This window comes from Heptranchias perlo, chromosome X (assembly GCF_035084215.1).
Source record: "Heptranchias perlo isolate sHepPer1 chromosome X, sHepPer1.hap1, whole genome shotgun sequence".
In the NCBI taxonomy this organism is placed as follows: Eukaryota; Metazoa; Chordata; class Chondrichthyes; order Hexanchiformes; family Hexanchidae; genus Heptranchias; species Heptranchias perlo.
In genome coordinates this window covers 12,332,054-12,351,229 of record NC_090370.1, presented here as the reverse complement: position 1 = coordinate 12,351,229, position 19,176 = coordinate 12,332,054, and the positions used below count along the sequence as shown (strand labels likewise).

Sequence of the window (19,176 nt, the reverse complement as noted above, 5' to 3'; positions counted from 1 at the left end):
CGTTCCCCTCCATGTCACACACCATCCCGACTTGGAAATATATCGCCGTTCCTTCATCGTCGTTGGGTCAAAATCCTGGAACTCCCTTCCTAACAGCACTGTGGGAGAACCTTCACCACACGGACTGCAGCGGTTCAAGAAGGCAGCTCACCACCACCTTTTCAAGGGCAATTAGGGATGGGCAATAAATGCTGGCCTCGCCAGCGACGCCCACATCCCATGAACAAAAAAAAATCTTCATGCCACACCTCCCAATCTGCCGATCTGAGTTTGTACTGGGTCTGCGAGAGAGTGTGCACCAAGGTTCTCTGCTGATGCACTAGAGGTCTTGGTGCAAGAGGTGGACAGAAGGAGGAGCATCCTATTTCTGCAGGGTGGCAGGGGGGGGGGCGGTGCAAGAGGCCCTCCAGACATATACCCAAAAGGCAGTGGGAGGCATTAGGGGACGAAATCAATGCCAGACACACAGCACCACGAACATGGATGCAGTGCAGGAAGAAGTTCAATGCTTTGACGAGTGGTCAAGGTGAGTGAGGTCAACTGTCAAGTGGCGTCTCCTACCAACTGCACCACTAGCCTCATCCACTGCTCCACGGACTACACCCCCCATCACCCACATACCAACAAACTCTTTCAATCAGTACTCAACTCTTCCAATCAGATGCTTCCTCTCACCCTTACACATTATCACTGTTGTAAGCCACACACCCACAACTCACAGGTCACACACACTGGCAGCTATTTAACCATGACAGGCACATCACTCAAACATCTTGCAGGACACTCACCGACACACGTCCCACTTTCTTACAGGAGAAGGTGGTGAATAACAGGAAGCAGCAAGTGGCAGTGGCTCCATGGAACATGAACCTGCCGTCCTCTCTCAGGATGACAGCATTCCTGTCCCATCCCTGCCACTCCGCCAGTGCCCTTGCTGTTGCCTGTCAGCCAGCCAGCCCACTCCCTGTAGAGTATTGAAACTTTGTTATAGGAACATAGGAATATAGAAACAGGAGTAGGCCATTTAGCCCCTCGAGCCTGTTCCGCCATTCAATGAGATCATGGCTGTCCTGTGACCAAACTCCATATACCTGCCTTAGCCCCATATCCCTTAATACACTTGGTTAACAAAATCTATCAATCTCACATTTAAAATGAACAAGTGAGCTAGCGTCAATTGTCGTTTGCAGAAGAGAGTTCCAAACTTCTACCACCCTTTGCATGTAGAAGCATTTCCTAACTTCACTCCTGAAAGTCCTGGCTCTAATTTTTAGGCTATGTCCCCTAGTCCTAGTATTCAAGTATAGGAGACCTCCAAAAATGGGTACAAATGCATCAGCAGCCAGAATCAATAATCCAGCAACTAACCTGTAAATCCTGCATGGTCCCTTTAAATAGCACTGGTCGGGGGTGGTGGGGGGTCCTCCATGCTGTTTACGACCTGTTCAGTTGTGGGAGGTTAAGACAGAGCATGGAGTTCCAAAATCTCATCTGTCCCTTTAAATCAGCAATACATACTGATCTACGGCATAGTCCATAGTCTCCCTACTTTACACACTGCCGGCGTTTGTTATCTGCGCGTGCACAAATGCCTTTAAAAAGATGGCGTCCGGCACATGTCACTCTAGAAGTGTGCGTGCACACTCCGGATGCCATTTTGGGTCCTTAGGAGGCCGCACAGTGCCTACAAAATGGGCGTTACGCGCCCCAATTTATAGCCCATGGTGCTTATGTAGCCTTTTACCATTGTCAGGTCTTAGTATGTTTATACTAGGTGAGGACACCCTGTCTCATGAATTTTACTGTTTTTCACTGTTCTAATGCCTCAGCACTCTTTCAATAACCTCTTGGGTTTCTGTCGGACCTTTGCCCTCTTTCCTCCTATGCTTGTTTTAAACCATATTCTTACATTCCCTCCTCTTGAACCTGAGTGGAACCACTCTGGTTCAATTAAAGCACCTACAAACGAGCCATCTCTTGACCTTTGGGTGTTCATAGTTCTGAAGTGTCAGCATGCTCTGTCTCTGACAAACCGAGGTACGACTTCGCTCCCCCCTCCCCTCCTATTAACACCGCCCTCTTGCTAAATGTTTGGGATCTCGATGCGAGCTATGGGAGATGGGATATTGATCATGCTTGGCTCCTGGTTCCACCAAGTTCAATTTTCACTTTATCTCTTTGGTCTTGCCTAAGATCATCTTGACTTTACATAAACACACATAAACATATACATATTGCTTCTAAGTTTAATTTGGTTAATACACAGTAACATAATATCAAGAAATCATGGACTTAAAAGATTCTCCAGCTCTCCTTTTACTATTGTTTCTCCCGAGCCCGATTTCCCTGTTAACTGAAAGGAACTTAACCCTGAATTTTGGAAATCCAAATTACTATGTCCCTCTTTACTTTAATTCCAATCCCTCTGATTGTTTCATTAATTAGTCGGTTTCTCTATGGAGCATGTGTCAGTGCCTTGTTTAAAAGGTTTTCTCACTCTCCTGGGCCACATTAACCACTTCATGTCGTGCTGTTGTCCAGTAACTGAGCATGTCTGAGACCCGTTCTTCAGAGCATCTTCATCACGCATTTCTGCATACTGGTCGCCTCACAAAACATATCACACGTTCTGCTGGCCAGTTTCTTTTTCCTCATGGTATTTCCGAATGTGTTTTCTATGGCACACGTCACATGTCCAGTAAGATTTAATCCTGTAAAAGCAACTGCTCTGTTTAAAGAGTGGTTCCAAAAGCTCACCAGGCCGTAGGCCTTTGTAATCATGTTCTTCATCCTGGTCTCCATTTCCAATTGATGACAACATCCATTTGTATCTTTCATGTCCACTGTAGCCATTCTTGGGCTTTCAGGTTATCTTATCAAAAGATCGGGAGGTGTCTGGAGGTCTTTGCTTATCTCCCCCTGCAGGGTCCCGATGTCTTGGGTAGTGGCCAGGCAGTTTTCTCATTGTTCAGTATAGGCAAGGACACAAATATCTCCAAGAGAAAGCTATCAATTTACTATTCTCAACTACACACTCCTGACTTTCACTAGATTGTACATTTATACCAGATTGATATCTTTTGGTAAATCATGCCCAGGAGATTTATTTACCCATAATCATCCAGGGTGATGACTTCACAACAACAACAGTACAACAACTTGCATTTATATAGCGCCTTTAACGTAGTAAAAACATCCCAAGGCGCTTCACAGGAGCGATTATCAAACAAAATTTGACACCGAGCCACATAAGGAGATATTAGGTCAGATGACCAAAAGCTTGGTCAAAGAGGTAGGTTTTAAGGAGCGTCTTAAAGGAGGAGAGAGAGAGGTAGAGAGGCGGAGAGGTTTAGGGAGGGAATTCCAGAGCTTAGGGCCGAGACAGCTGAAGGCACGGCCGCCGATGGTGGAGCGATTAAAATCAGGGATGCGACTGAGCAGATCGGTAGCTGCAGAAATTTGTCTGTTTCTACACTTTATCCTCAATCACTTCCTTTCTTCCAATTTTACACATCCCATTATATTACCATTTCATCTCATTCATGAGCACTGTCCAATACAATATTTACAGTCTGGTCCAATATCTTAAAACATTTGTTGTTTATTTTGCTTAAATTCTTCTTGGACCACTTTTATTATCCCAATTTGAGAGCAGTATTTTAGGACTGACAGGACTTGTCAATATATTATTTTATTTCCCCCACAAAATACTTTCTTCCTTGATGCACAGCATTGGACAGAAACCATTTAGACTAGACTCATCTTATTTTAAAATATAATTTGATTATCCCCTTAAACTACAGGTAAATTTTCCCTTCGAGTGCTTGAACAGCAACTCATATCAATTTATCTTATCAATTCCAACTTCAGAAACAAATAATGTCCAGGCTTTGTGGTTTTACAGTAGAGACAGAAGTGCTTGTAATTACTCTTGGATAGTAATCCTTCCCCCCATAAGTACTGTGTCTCGGAAAATAAATGGGCTAAAAACAAATCAAAACGTTTTCAAAAGAGAAAAAGCAACTTGGATTAAGGCTGATGATTGTTTCTCCTTCTCTATGTAATTTTGAATTATCGAAATCCAAGTTTTACGTCTTAGTCCAAAATATCACCATGCTGTTGACATTTGATATCTGCCGATATCTGCAGATCAGGTCTTAAATTCTTCATACCAATCTGTACTATTCAGTCTATTATGCCACACTCATTCTTGTGTTCTGCCCAACAGAGGGCAATCTTTAGCAGTTGATCAAATTCTCTCTGCTCGTATCGGAGGCGCACAGCTTGGTCATATTGACTTTGTGCCCCTATCAGCAGCCCTTCTTGCGGAGATTCTGCCCCCATTTGCCACAAACACATATTTACCATGTCCACTACCACATTGTTTTTTCCCATCCAATCTACTGCTAAGATACCATCCTCTGACTCCTGTCGTTTTTGAGTCCACACTACCATGTGGTGAGTGTTTACATCCCCTACTGTGACTTCCGTCTCTGCCATCTTCCCCGTATCTCTTCCTCCTCCAAATCCCCTTGGCCGTCTTTCATGGGGTGGCGCTGAGCTGTTTATGCTTCCACACTCTGGGGGGGGGGGGGGGAGGAAATGCTGGAGAAGGGCAGGATATGAGTCATATAAGTGCTTCTTCAAGAATTCTATCTCCTGTCTCAGAGTGCCTATCTCGGATTTTAATCTTTCCTCCAGCTCCTGTACTTTCTTTAGACAGAGGGTATGAACTCCCGCTCCTGCTATGCTATGCTGGTCGTCCTGGTTTTTGACTTAGGACTCCTCGTAGGGCACTACTTAACTCATCTACCTTCTTTTATCACATTTTATCCTGACCTTCCTGTCGTTGTAGTTCGGCATTACATGCTGCTAATTTTCTGGCTCTATTTGCACCTTCAGTTTGAAGGTAATCTACTCACGCAGCCAAAGTCGTGTTGTAAGCAGTTGTCTGAGCTAATTGATTTTCCACCTCTAATTTTTGTTCCATCAGTTTTTGTTGAGGTCGCTCTCGGTCTCTAATTCAAGTTTTATAATTTGCTGTCCTTGCCATAACACAACTATAGTTTTCCAATTTCCCTTTTCCACCTGCTTTGTGTGGGTTTGATCTGAACCAACTCTCCCAGCTGTTCGAGGTTTTCTGCTTTTTCTATCAAGGAGATACGAGATATCCTTCATTTAATCTTTTCTGTCTTTGCGTCACTTTTTCCGACCGTAGCCAATCACAAGATAAAAGGGGAGCTGTCAGTGATCACATTTTAGTACAACCAAGATGATTATCCCCAAATTATCAAAATTGCTGCCCTGGACTAGATAATGAGATATCGTTCTTTGATTTATAGTTACAAACAACATTAACTCTTTACACATCAATTCACACTCTCCAATACTCAACGCAACTTCAAACAGATTAATTTTCATATGTGACAATCTCATGTCTGGAATTTGAGACTCTCACATTTTTATAAGAGCCAGAATTTTACTGTGGTCACAATAAAAGTCTGGTTACCACAGTTTAATAGGTTAGTTAACCTCAATAACTCCAATTTTAATTCAGCAATATCAAAATTAAACACAAGACAAAACAGATAAAATTATCAATTTAGCACGTGCTTACTAAAACCCAGTAAATTACATTGTCTTTCATTTCGTTCTTCTTCAGGCACGCCTTTCCAAAAACTGTGAAAATATTGGAAATAACTGCTTTCACAGTTAAACAAAATCTTTGTCACATTATACAGAAGAGGAAAACACATAACAAGCATTAAAAAGGGACCATAGCCCACAATAGCAAAAAGAAAGCATTCACAATGAGGACAGGCTTTTTAAAGAGACTGAACCACTGAAAACAAAAGAACACATTCTGTAGCTTGTGATCCTCTCCCTTTCTCCTTCTTGATTCCATCATAGACTCCCCTTTTTTTACTTCAATTTCTGATGTTTATGACTTAACCCCATTCTGTACCAACTCGAAGTCTCAAGTTCACAGTCTGTGTCTCACCCAAGCCTGGTGTGGTGAAGGTCCCTCCATCCTTCTTTTTGTTCTGCTTTCAACCTAACCTTCTGAATTTCAACTTCCTCTCTCAATCTCCCTAATTCCTATGGCTGACACATGACTCCTGCTTTCCAAACCTACTTTTTAATTTCCTTCTTCCTTACCATTTCTTCATCTTAGTCTCCACCTCACACAAAATCTGACAGATGTTCCTATTTTAACTCCTTGTCCTCCTGCACAATTTCTTTCCTATTCTGTCAAGGGTATGCATGACCCTAACCTTGACTTCTCCATGTACATATGAACTGTTGAGCATAAACCATCCAGTGCATTCGCCATGGCTTATTCTCCCATGGGCCTGAGGTGTGGCTACCTCACTCGGTCAGAACCACATCCTCCCTGTCTCATTGGAATAGTCAATTCTCTTAACACTAGCTACCTCAAACCTTTAAAACTCGGGCCCACCCGGGGACCCTAATATGTTAGCGGATTTCTCCCGTTACTGTCGCAACTAAGTGTTGTTAATCCTTCAACAATCACCTCCGCTTGATTCTGGCCTGAGTGGTTATAAAATAGCAAGTTTAATAGATTGACTTACACAGCATTGTACTACAGCTGTCTTCAACATTACGTTCGACAGTATTATAATACAACTGCCTGCAGATTACATTAATGACAAGCAATTAATACAACCTGATCTGTCCGCTGAACCCAAGTTGATCAGACTTAGCCTTCGCGGACTGCCTGTGGCAATGGACTTCCGACCATCCCCTCTTGACAGCTCCAACTTTTGGGAGGGAGCATGTATATCTTTATACTATTCGGCTGTGTTGTTCTGTACGTAAGCACTGCTGGTCTTATCCCCTGTTCGTAAACCATCCCACTGTGCTGATTCTCCAAAAACCACCAAGGACTGGTTAATGTCTTAGTGTTTACATAGCTTTTTACCGTTATCAGGTCTTAGTAAGTTTATACTAGGTGAGGACACCCTGTCTCATGAATCTTACTGTTTTTCACTATTCTAATGTCTCAGCACTCTTTCAATGACCTCTTGGGTTTCTGTCTGCCCATTGTCCTCTTTTTTTCTATGCCATATTTTTACGGAAGGTAAGTGTCTTTACAGATAACACTTGGTCCGTGTGATCTCCTGGGCTGGTTTCGATCACCTGAGGGGGTTGGAGAGGAATTTTCCAGAGTATTTTTTTCCGCTATTGGCTCTAGATGGCTTTTTCTGTTTTTTTTGCCTCTCCCAGGAGATTACATGGCTGCGGGAGGAGGGGAAGTGGGGAGGGAGGGGAGGGAAGAAGTGTTTAGTCATGATGCTCTGGCCATCATGAGTATGGGGCAGGCTTGATGGACCAGCTGGTCTTTTCCTGCCCATCAATTTTGTATGTTCGTATGTGCCAACTCCTGCCATGTCCCTGCTGCTGGGCACTCCTGTGATCCACGTGGGAGCAGGCCACCAGGTTGTAAAGAGGTCATTGAAGTCTCACGTCTGGGCGACTGTCCGGCCGATTCTCCAACATGCTGAAGCCAGACAGGACAGACTCGTAGATATTGGAGGTGAAGGTCTCTACAGCATCAGTTAGAACATTCCCACAGGAAACCCCAACTGTGCTTAGGACCTCTGATAATGGGAGCTCGGCTGGAGATGGTTGCGGAGGTGCCATGCATTCTAGGGTAGACGGCAGTTCTGAGAAGTGTTAACAGCATTGCATGAATACTAATGGTCGCCTCCAAGACAGCCGTCACACCATGTAGACTGATTCTCATGCTCTCAAACGACTCCATGAATTGCCAGTGCTCGGCAAGCAAAATTCTTTTGTGTGCAGTCCCAGGACGGCACCAATCCCAGAACTTGAGGTTGGACCTGAGTTTTCTGCTTCTCTGCTGCCACCTCTACTCGATGCGACGACCTGCGAGCTGCCTCTGGAGTCGTGATAGGCGCCCACAGCTCGCCGGTAATGTTTCAGTGAGGCCTGAGGCCCAATTTCTGTCGAGCCTCGGGCCTCCAGGTTCGGGCACGCACTGGAAGCCTGCTGTCAGTAATGCGCTGGTAAACAGGCCAGAACGAATTTCAAGCCTGTTTCCTCTATCTTTACAGTGACTCAGCACGTCCTCTGCGGGCCTTTATTGACATTACACATACATTAAATTACCTAACAGTACAGAAAGTGTCTGGGTGTGTGAAGATCGGAGGAGCATAGGTCTTGGCTTGGTAGTGATCTTCCTCATGTAGGGTTGCCAATTCTGGTTGGACGTACTTCTGGAGGTTTCATCACATGGCCTCCACCTCCAACCACCCTGCCCAGTCAAACAGCCCTTTTTTCCCAACTCCAATATTTGTATAACTAATAAAAGAAAGTGTTCAAAGAAATTGAAAAAAAACCACATAATTTTGTTTAACGCCCGTATGATTTTTCTCCCAGGTTTTGCAATCTTCAAATTCCTGGAGACTCCAGAGCAATCCTGGAGGGTTGGCAACCCCTATCCTCACGGTGTAAAAGCCTTGTGTGACTTGCTGTCTCGCTTTATGTGTACATTGTGAGCCGGCCATACTCCTGTGACTCGGCCAACGTTGTCTACCTAATACGTTGCAGGAAAGGATGCCCCAGAGCACGGTACATTGGCGAAACCATGCAGACGCTGCGACAACGGATGAACGGACACCGCGCAACAATCGCCAGACAGGAGGGTTCCCTCCCAGTCGGGGAACACTTCAGCAGTCAGGGACATTCAGCCACCGACCTTCGGGTAAGCGTACTCCAAGGCGGCCTTCGAGACACACGACAATGCAAAATCGTCGAGCAGAAATTGATAGCCAAGTTCCGCACCCATGAGGACGGCCTCAACCGGGATCTTGGGTTCATGTCACGCTACACGTAACCCCACCAGCGAACAAAAGCTATCTGTTTTTAATATAACGGGTCATTTGCTGGCTTTCTCTACCTTCCGGATGTTTCTGCCTCTCTCTCTCTGTTTTTCTTTGTTTGTTTGTTTTTTTTTGTTGTCTGTATATTCGGGGGCTCTGTAGGTAACACCTCCCTGTCTGAACACTGTGATTGCCTTGGCAACGGGCAGTTGCAAAGACTATCTGTAATCACCATGTATTGTTCTGTGATTTATAAATGCGTAGGCTTCGAGGAGTTCCTGACATTTACCTGAGGAAGGAGGAAGCCTCCGAAAGCTTGTAAATTTCAAATAAACTCGTTGGACTATAACTTGGTGTTGTAAAATTGTTTACAATTGTCAACCGCAGTCCATCAGCGGCATCTCCACATTATGTGTACATTGGCTGCGGTTGAAGTAGTGAGTGTCAGCATTTTCAAGATATGGGGAGGAAATAGGAACAAAAAAGGCAAAAAGCAGCACTTGAAAGCACAAGGATATCCTTTTTAATCTATGAGTGGGGGAAGTGTGCTGATTACATACAACTTCCTCACTGGAGGGCTGGTGATGGAAATGCATTAGACTGGAGAAAGATTGGAGATATGGGGAATATTTGACCTGGTAGCTGAATGAAAATTCGAATGAAAAATTAAGATTCACAAATTCAAGTTGTTGGAAATCCATTCATTATAATTTAGTAAAGTTACTCGCCAATTAATAAGACTTAAAGTAATTAATGAAGACTTGATTGAGCTTTGTTTCTCTCTATATGGGTGGATTCCTTTCTCATTCCTCTGGTTTCCCTGCGATTCCTGAACCATCCCACTGGGGGAGTGGCTCAGCAGTAGCCGTGCTGTCAGCGACCGGGAAAGCTTGGGAAGCTGCGGAGAGATCAGAATGCGGAATGTATTCGTCCATTTAACGAGAGAGAGAGAAAAAACATGCATTTAAATGCTTAACAGGTCGGACAAGTCCATTCGTGCTTCAGCATTATTATATTTCCCAGCTGATTGCAAACAGCAGTCTGTCACCTCTTCTGTGTTTCTTTTGTTTTGAAATGCAATCTGTGAAATGTCATTCAGTGGAGAAAGGACGATTGTAAAGTCTGCTTAAAAAAAAACGATTCCTCCAGCACAAACCTTGAGGATAGTGAGACCAGTGAAAACGAGCCTTTGAAATCCGCCCCCTTCTGCATTCTGTGTTATTTTGTTGCGAAAAAACAAACAAAAAACTCAGTCATGAATGATTTGTATGTGGGACAGTAGAATTTAAAAGAAAAACACATACGACTGCTTCTTTTTATTTTTGGCTTGGCAACCATTAAATGCAGAAGGAAAAAAAAAGAATCCCAGCTTTGGATATTTCATTCAGTGATGCTCGGAAGGTGAGTGCAAATCGGGCCACAGCCTTAAATGCAATTTTTTTTTATTATTGTTGCTGATCTATTGTGAGATTGCAACGCCAGCTTGTGCATATTGCAAAGCTTCAGTGGATCGGATTGCAATCCTTATTACTTATGTAGAGAGAGCAGTGGTCATTTTAAATCCACGCACAGCTCAGATTTGTCAATATTTAAATTAGTAATGATTTTTTTTGGGAGGGGGGGGGAATGTACTGTGTCATCTGCAATATCATCACGACATGTCATCATGGTGGATGCGTGTTGAGAATGGCAAGTTAAGGAGGTGCATGTGATTTTTATTAAACTCTAATTTGCTGGTATGTGGCATTGGTCAGAAACACACACACTGTGTCATCAGACTGTTTACAACAACAACTTGCATTTATATAGCGCCTTTAAAGTCCCAAGGCACTTCACAGGAGCGTTATCAGACACCGAGCCGCATAAGGAGATATTAGAACAGGCGACCAAAAGCTTGGCAGGTTTTAAGGAGTGTCTTAAAGGAGGAGAGAGAGGTGGAGAGGTTTAGGGAGGGAATTCCAGAGCTTAGGGGCCGAGGCAGCTGAAGGCACGGCCTCCAATGGTGGAGCGATGAAAATCGGGGATGCGCAAGAGGCCAGAATTGGAGGAGCGCAGAGATCTCGGAGGGTTGTAGGGCTGGAGGAGGTTACAGAGATAGGGAGGGGCGAGGCCATGGAGGGATTTGAAAACAAGGATGAGAATTTTTAAAATCGAGGCGTTTCCGGACTGGGAGCCAATGTAGGTCAACGAGCACAGGGGGTGATGGGTGAACGGGACTTGGTGCGAGTTAGGATACGGATACGAGTCAGGAGTTATTAGGAATTATCTTCTGGTTTTAGTTCATTTCTCTGCACATTTTTCTATTGAGTCCTCATCACTGAGCGGACAGCATGAGGGAGCTGGATTAACTACCTCCATTGGAGTAATGGGATTGTGGCAGTATCCTCACTGAATCATTGTGGGACCCAGTTCCCCTCATGAGGTCATCAGCAGTCATTCTTCATAGGTCGGAATCAGCTGGTGCATAGTGATGAGGGAGAACAGGTTGATCAGGCGGATTGGAGTTTGATGGGAGGGGAGGGGAGGAGTTAGTCAGAAGCGAGGGGTGGACAGGATCTAGGTTAGATTTTGATCTTTCAACTCCAGAACAATTCAGCCAAGACTGATGGGATGAGATTCTCTGTCAAGACGACTCTGTCTGTTGTCCTAATTGAAGTGACTTTGAGCATTTGCAATCGAGTTCCCAGTGGGCACTAATTAGCTCTTAATTGGCAATCTCACTCAGGTAATGGCTGATGGGGAAGTGGAGGAATGATGCATTGGTGCAGCAGGAGTGCTTACCTGGGGCCGAGACTTTGACACATTGTTGGAACAGATCAGAGGGAATTTTACTCAACACCTAACTATGTCGTATCCAACCTGGGAATCAAAGAATTATAGAAATTTACGGCACAAAAGGAGGCCATTCAGCCCATCGTGTCTGTGCTGGCTGAAAAAGAGCTATTCCCACTTTCCAGCACTTGGTCCGTAGCCCTGCAGGTTATGGCATTTTGAGTGCACATCCATGTACTTTTTAAATGAGTTGAGGGTTTCTGCCTCTACCACCCTTTCAGGCAGTGAGTTCCAGACCCCCACCACCCTCTGGGTGAAAAAACTTTTCCTCAACTCCCCTCTAATCCTTCTACCAATCACTTTAAATCTATGCCCCCTGGTTATTGACCTCTCTGCTAAGGGAAATAGGTCCTTCCTATCCACTCTATCTAGGCCCCTCATAATTTTATACACCTTAATTAAATCATCCCTCAGCCTCCTCTGTTCCAAAGAGAACAACCCCAACCTATCCAATCTTTCCTCATAGCTAAAATTCTCCAGTCCTGGCAACATCCTCGTAAATCTCCTCTGTACCCTCTCTAGTGCAATCACATCTTTCCTGTAATGTGGTGACCAGAACTGTACGCAGTACTCAAGCTGTGGCCTAACTAGTGTTTTATACAGTTCCAGCATAACCTCCCTGCTCTTATATTCTATGCCTCGGCTAATAAAGAAAAGCATTCCATATGCCTTCTTAACCACCTTATCTACCTTTCCTGCTACCTTCAGGGATCTGTGGACATGTACTCCAAGGTCCCTCACTTCCTCTACACCTCTCAGTATCCTCCCATTTATTGTGTACTCCCTTGCCTTGTTTGCCCTCCCCAAATACATTACCTCACACTTCTCCGGATTGAATTCCATTTGCCATTTTTCTGCCCACCTGACCAGTCCATTGATATCTTCCTGCAGTCTACAGCTTTCCTCACTATCAACCAGACACTGTCTGAAATGGGAAAGTGTTGCTGCGCAGGGGAACAACACCACCTGCACGTTCCCCTCCAAGTCACGCACCATCCCGACTTGGAAATATATCACCGTTCCTTCATCATCGCTGGGTCAAAATCCTGGAACTCCCTTCCTAACAGCACTGTGGGAGAACCTTCACCACACGGACTGCAGCGGTTCAAGAAGGCGGCTCACCACCACCTTCTCAAGGGCAATTAGGGATGGGCAATAAATGCCGGCCTCGCCAGCGACGCCCACATCCCATGAACGAATAAAAAAAAACTCCCCAGCATTAGCACCCTCACCTTCATGAACACAGCATTCACTAAAAGAATCATTCAAAATGCTCAGTTAAAGCTCAGGTTTGAATTATCTCACAGGAAGATACAGATTTAACAGCACTAACAGGAACTTGGTGCGAACTGGACAGGAGTGGAAAATAAACGTATCGGGTTGTAATATTTTTTAAGGAGGGACAGAATAGATAGAAAGGAGGAGGAGGAGGGAATACCTGCTGTAGAGAGGACTGATGTACACAAAGGGGATCAGAATCAGTATGGTTAGAGATCAAAGATAAGAACGGGATTGTTCCATTAGTGGGGTGTACTACAGACCCCTAACTGTGGGAGGGAAATCTGTACAGATCAGGGCGACGAGTAGGAATAACAAAATTATTGTTCTCGAAGATTTTAATTACCCTCCTCATTGATTGGGACAGGGAGGGAATAAACAGGGAAAAAAGGGAATGGAATTCCTGCAATGTGTGAAGGACTTCTTCCTTGAGCAGTTTGTTCATACACTACAAGGGGAGAGGCGTTGCTAGATCTAGTTATGAGTCATGAAATAGATCAGGTAGATGAGTTAAATGTGAGTGAGAACCTCGGGAATATTGACCATTATACGATCAGGTTTAAGGTCCAAACAGAAAGGGAAAAGTTCGTACAAAAACAAGGGCACCAGATTGGAACAGGACAGATTTTAGAAAGATGAGGAGTGAGCTGACTGAGGTGGAAAGAGAAATTGGCACAGGACTGTAGATCAACATTGGGGTATTTAAAAAGGAGATTGTAACGGTGCAGAATAAATACATATCATTAAAAAGGTAACTATATCATGTTTGAGAATGCCATGGAGAAATAAGAGGGATTAGAAACTAACTGAAATTGAAGAAGACGGCACATGGGGCCAATAGGCATGATAAAAATAGGAGAATGAGAGAAAATAATGAGGTTAAGAAAAGGAAAAGGAAAACAAGGAGAGAATCTCAAAAATATTAAAACAGTGAAGTATTCGACAAATATATCAGTAAAATGAGACTTGATGAATGTGAGGTGGGATTCCTGAGGGGAGGGGAGGGGACAGTGAGTTTTATGAGGATAAGTGGACATTGGCAGGGATACTTAACAAGTCCTTCACTTCAGTGTTTACAAAAGAGAAGGACATTGGGAGGAGGCAAAACATGAATTGGGTGAAAATGAGATATTATAATAAAAGGAAAGTATTTGAGAATTTAGGATTGAATAAGTGCAGTGAAATCCATGATTGAAATAGATTGTATGTAGTCTAAGTTGATTAATTCCCTAAAAAAGGAACCGGATAAATATCTTGTTGGGAATGGTGTTGAAGGTTATCAGGATAGGAGTGGTTGTGAGATAATTATTTAGTCCAGGGAGCTCAATGGTTTTTGTACTGCTGGAGGTGTCGTTTGTAGAAATGTTCTGGTTAAGGTTGAATAATGAGAAATGTGAGGCTGAATATATATCCTGGCATTTTGCTTCATTACATTTGTGGATCATGCAGTATTTATCCAGAATGTTCCAGCAGGTGATTAAATGGATGGGGCAGATTTTACACAGGCTGTAGAAAGTGCGGGCTCCAATAGAATCGCCTCTTCTCATTTTGTGCACCCTTGTGTTGTATTCTTATATATAAAGCATTACATATTTCATGTCTGTGTATAAATACATTTATACTACTCAGTTGACCATAGGAAATATCCGACAAATTTTTGTTGGCCAGTGCTCTCTAATTCGCATAATTTATTCTGTCAGCACCCCCCAGAACAACCTTAGTAAATGCTGTAATAATATGTTAATCACTAGCCACAAGGCAAGTCACAATCTCTGCTTCTGTGATTCACTGGCAGTGAAATGATAAAAATATTGAAAATTCAGCAGCTTGCAAAGGTGAGGACCCCATTGAATAAGTGCAGTGAAATCCATGATTGAAATAGATAGTATGTAGTCTAAGTTGATTAATTCCCTAAAAAAGGAACCAGATAAATATCTTGTTGGGAATGGTGTTGAAGGTCATCAGGATAGGAGTGGTGAACGATGCTAGGCCCCAAAATGGTATTAATAACATTTCTGTTCATTGTTGTAGAATGTGGAGTGCCAAAACGTCTGAAATTTAAACACAGCCCATGTCAAATTATTAAAATTAAATATTAAAATGTCAAGTTGTTGGGGCTGTATCTGCTTAGAATTTCTAACTTTATTCCCACAATGGGATTTTCAAGATGGTGGACAGAATCTTTTCTAGAGAGTGGTGAAAGCCACTTTACAAAATCTTCCTTTATCAGGTACCAAAATACACTTCATGCATATAATAACCTAGATTAAAATTGATAAAATCACACATGATAACACTCTTGTGGTATAAACGGTGCACTCAGTGCTGGATCTTGTTGGAGTGGGGCATCTCATTATTTAGACTTTTTCCTGCACCCTTCAGCTCAAAAATCTTTTTGCGCTGTAACTTGCTGGGAGTGCGAGCTGATAACGGTGAGGGCAACGGGGTATCTGGGACATTAGTGAACAATGGGACCAACAGTCTATCTCCTCAATCAATGAGATTTAAGGATTGAGAGAGAAACAGAGGAACAACGGAGAAGGAGGGTGAATTAGAGTCAAATCAGGGACAGAAAGAGAAGTAAAGAGAGGCAAAGAAAGATTGGATTAAGAGAGAGAGAAAAGAGACAGGAAGAAAAAGTAAGAAAACAATGAAAAAAATTAAAATTTGACATTTAAAAAATATCGAAGAACAATTTACCACATGAAGGAATGAGTTTAAATTGTTCCCTTTCTGGGCTGGAGAGGTTGATCGGCATTGCATTAACAATTATCATGTCGTTAAAAATGTACTTAAACTCTTAATTACCAGCCCTAACGTTCTGAGCGCGTTTAATGGCCAATTGATGTGCCAAATCCAGCAATTTCTTAAAAATAACGGGGAGGCTGAGGGCGAGATGCCGTTTGTGTGAAGCAAAGCAAGTAAATCGAGCAGCAACTTCTGGTGATTCCCAACTCCTGGTGTAACTCTTGATCCCCTGAACTTGCTGGCCGATTTGCACATTAATAATGGCGTGCGTCGTTAACATGCTGTTATTTTTCCAGAAAGATCCGGTCCAGTGTTTCTGGATAGGACCTACAGAACTCACTCATATCTGCACTGTTTGTGACTTAATCAATCCATCTCCCTGCTGGGATACATTTTGCATTCATTAACTTCCCAAAATCTCAGTCTGCAGTTATAAAACACACTCGGGGGTTAAATTGGATAAGGCGTGAAACCGGGCGCGGGTACCGCGATCCGTGATTAACCCGCGTCTGGTGTTTCCACCGCAGGCAGGATGAGGCATTCGCCCTGCCTCAGCACTCACCTCAGCCAGGCGTTAAAATCCTGTGTTGACAGGAGGATTCAATGACATTCGCACTTTCCACCAGCAGGGGGAGCCTGAATCTCTTAAAGGCAGGCTGTCTCTCTGACAGACAGCCAAAATCTCTTAAAGGTAGCCAGTACCTGTAATATGCTATCAGCACAGAGTCTGAACTGAGATCAGACATCGCACACGTAAAACACAGATGCAGGTCCCGTCCCTGTGTTTACACACTGATGAGTTATTTTAAAACATTGAATAAAGGTTGTGCACCACTAAATCCCACATCCTCCAATCTGCATGCCACACCTCACCAATCTGCTGATCTGAGTTGGTACCAGGCCTGTGAGAGTGCATGCACCAAGGTTCTCTGATGATGCACTAGAGGCCTTGGTGCATGAGGTGGACAGAAGGGGGGACATCCTATATCCACGGGGGGGGGGGGGGCGGGTGGGGGTGCAAGAGGCCCTCCAGACATATATCCAAAAGGCAGTGGGGAGCAGTGGGGGGCGAAGTCAATGTCAGGCGCACAGCATCATGAACATGGATGCAGTGCAGGAAGAAGTTCAATGCTTTGACATGAGTGGTCAAGGTGAGTGAGGTCAACTGTCAAGTGGTGTCTCCTACCAACTGCACCACGCACTACACCCCCATCACCCACATACCAACAAACTCTTTCCATCAATACTCAACTCTTCAAATCAGATGCTTCCTCTCACCCTTACACATTATCACTGTTGCAAACCGCCCACCCACAACTCACAGGCCACACACACTGGCAGCTATTCAACCATGGCAGGCACATCACCCAGACACACGTCCTGCTTTCTTGCAGGAGAAGGTGGCGCATAACAGGAGGCAGCAAGTGACAGTGGCATTTAGCCCCTCGAGCCTGTTCCGCCATTCAATGAGATCATGGTTGATCTGTGACCTAACTCCATATACCCGCCTAAGCCCCATATCCCTTAATACCCTTGGTTCACAGAAACCAAACGCATTTTCTCCCTACTTTGCATGATGCTGGCGTTCGTTTTCTGCATGTGCGCTAAAACCTTTACCAAGATGGCGTCTGGCGCACGTCTGTGTGTGCATCCAAGACGCCATCTTGGATCTCCAGGAGGCTGCGTAACGCCAAAACAATGGGCGCTAGATGGGCCAATGTGGTGTCCACGGTGTGTAACGGAATCGGAAGCACATTCTGTAGAAATGGGTTTATGAATTAGCCTCACATACTGCACAGAGGAACTCTTTCTCCATCATGATGGGACTGGTCGGTGCAGTGGTTTAGCAAACCGTCCTCTCACTTCCAGGAACTGGGTTCACACAAGAACATAAGAAATAGGAGCAGGAGTAGGCCAATCAGCCCCTCGAGCCTGCTCCGCCATTCAATAAGATCATGGCTGATCTGATGCTAACCTCAAATCTAAATTCATGTCCAATTTCCTGCCCGCTCCCCGTAACCCCTAATTCCCTTTACTTCTAGGAAACTGTCTATTTCTGTTTTAAATTTATTTAATGATGTCGCTTCCACAGCTTCCTGGGGAAGCAAATTCCACAGACCTACTACCCTCTGAGTGAAAAAGTTTCTCCTCATCTCAGTTTTGAAAGAGCAGCCCCTTATTCTAAGATTATGCCCCCTAGTTCTAGTTTCACCCATCCTTGGGAACATCCTTACCGCATCCACCCGATCAAGTCCCTTCACAATCTTATATGTTTCAATAAGATCACCTCTCATTCTTCTGAACTCCAATGAGTAGAGTCCCAATCTACTTAACCTCTCCTCATATGTCCACCCCCTCATCCCCGGGATTAGCTGAGTGAACCTTCTTTGTACTGCCTCGAGAGCAAGTATGTCTTTTCTTAAGTATGGACACCATGGAGTGCAAGCCTGCTGTCTTTGCTGAAGGTTAGGGACCTTTGCGAAATGAGCTGAGGCACATCGTAAGGGCTCAGCGTTTAACCTGTGCTGCACCTTACCTGGGAGTGTTTGATGCTGACACTGGGACCCTGAAATTGGGAAAGTGTTCTGTTCCCTCACCTTGATAAGCCCAAGCCACAATATTTTTTTAATGTAAAAGTGACATCATCTCTAGAAAATCTTTTCTGTATTTCTGATGATGTAACTGAGAACAGATGGGATTGTGGGGCAAAGAACTTGCAGTGATGTCACTAGAATCATTATCCAATCTGCACATCAATATAGTGCGTGATTGAAAGATTTCTATCTGAGACTTATAATTTAAATTTTAATTACACTGCTATAAATAGAAGAGTTTTCTGGCTCAAACCGTCCTCTCTGCTGTTTGAATTTCTTTTCAATTGTTTCCCTCTCTCTCTGCTATTGCTCCCCTCCCTCTTTCCTTCTGCTCTTTTCCTTCCTGTGTTTTTACTTTCACCAAACGGAACAAATCTGTTTCAGAGCACGTGGGAGATCCCCTCAAGATATGACTCACCATGAGAGCAAGAGCAGCAGTTTTCCAGAGGCAGGAAGGGACAGGGAAGCATGGGATCCGGGAGAAGACAAGTTTGCTCATATCTGGAGTCAAAAGAAGAGTCCGCATAAGGATGAAAGCACCCAACAATTCAACTGTCTGATTAATGAGCTGGAGTATAAAGTAGAGGTCCTTCACGTCAGGTTGTTATTAGTACTTAACTTAAAAAGAGTGGGCGACATGAGTTATTTTTAAAAAAAAATTTGAAACAGAAACACAACATTCTCATTAATCAACAAAATGACAGGGAAATGAGAGCTCGCAGGGAAGCCGATTGCATCATTTACAAAGAGGCACCTGGCTGGCCTGGCTCACCAACAATCAAGGACATCCATGGCAAAAATGAGATGAATACAAAAGGACGGCTGCCAAAACAATTCAGCCAACAAGAGCTTCGAAA

At 44.0% G+C, this 19,176-nt stretch overlaps 1 protein-coding gene and 1 long non-coding RNA gene across 4 annotated transcripts in view; one reads left to right on the top strand and one right to left on the bottom strand.

Moving 5' to 3' along the window:
* Positions 1–9,378: 9,378 nt before the first annotated feature.
* Positions 9,379–19,176, bottom strand: part of LOC137307282 (uncharacterized) — a 132,248-nt gene continuing 122,450 nt past the window's right edge. Inside the window, exon 3 of the long non-coding RNA XR_010959094.1 lies at positions 9,379–9,765. This is a non-coding gene — a long non-coding RNA (uncharacterized lncRNA). The remainder of the gene's footprint in view (positions 9,766–19,176) is intronic.
* LOC137307279 (beta-1,4 N-acetylgalactosaminyltransferase 1-like) overlaps positions 9,750–19,176 on the top strand; it is an 85,231-nt gene continuing 75,804 nt past the window's right edge. For all 3 annotated transcript variants that reach the window (XM_067976725.1, XM_067976726.1, XM_067976724.1), the window contains exon 1: positions 9,750–10,268. In XM_067976725.1, the coding sequence (XP_067832826.1) occupies positions 10,258–10,268 (11 nt within the window). In that variant the 5' untranslated portion in view covers positions 9,750–10,257. The remainder of the gene's footprint in view (positions 10,269–19,176) is intronic.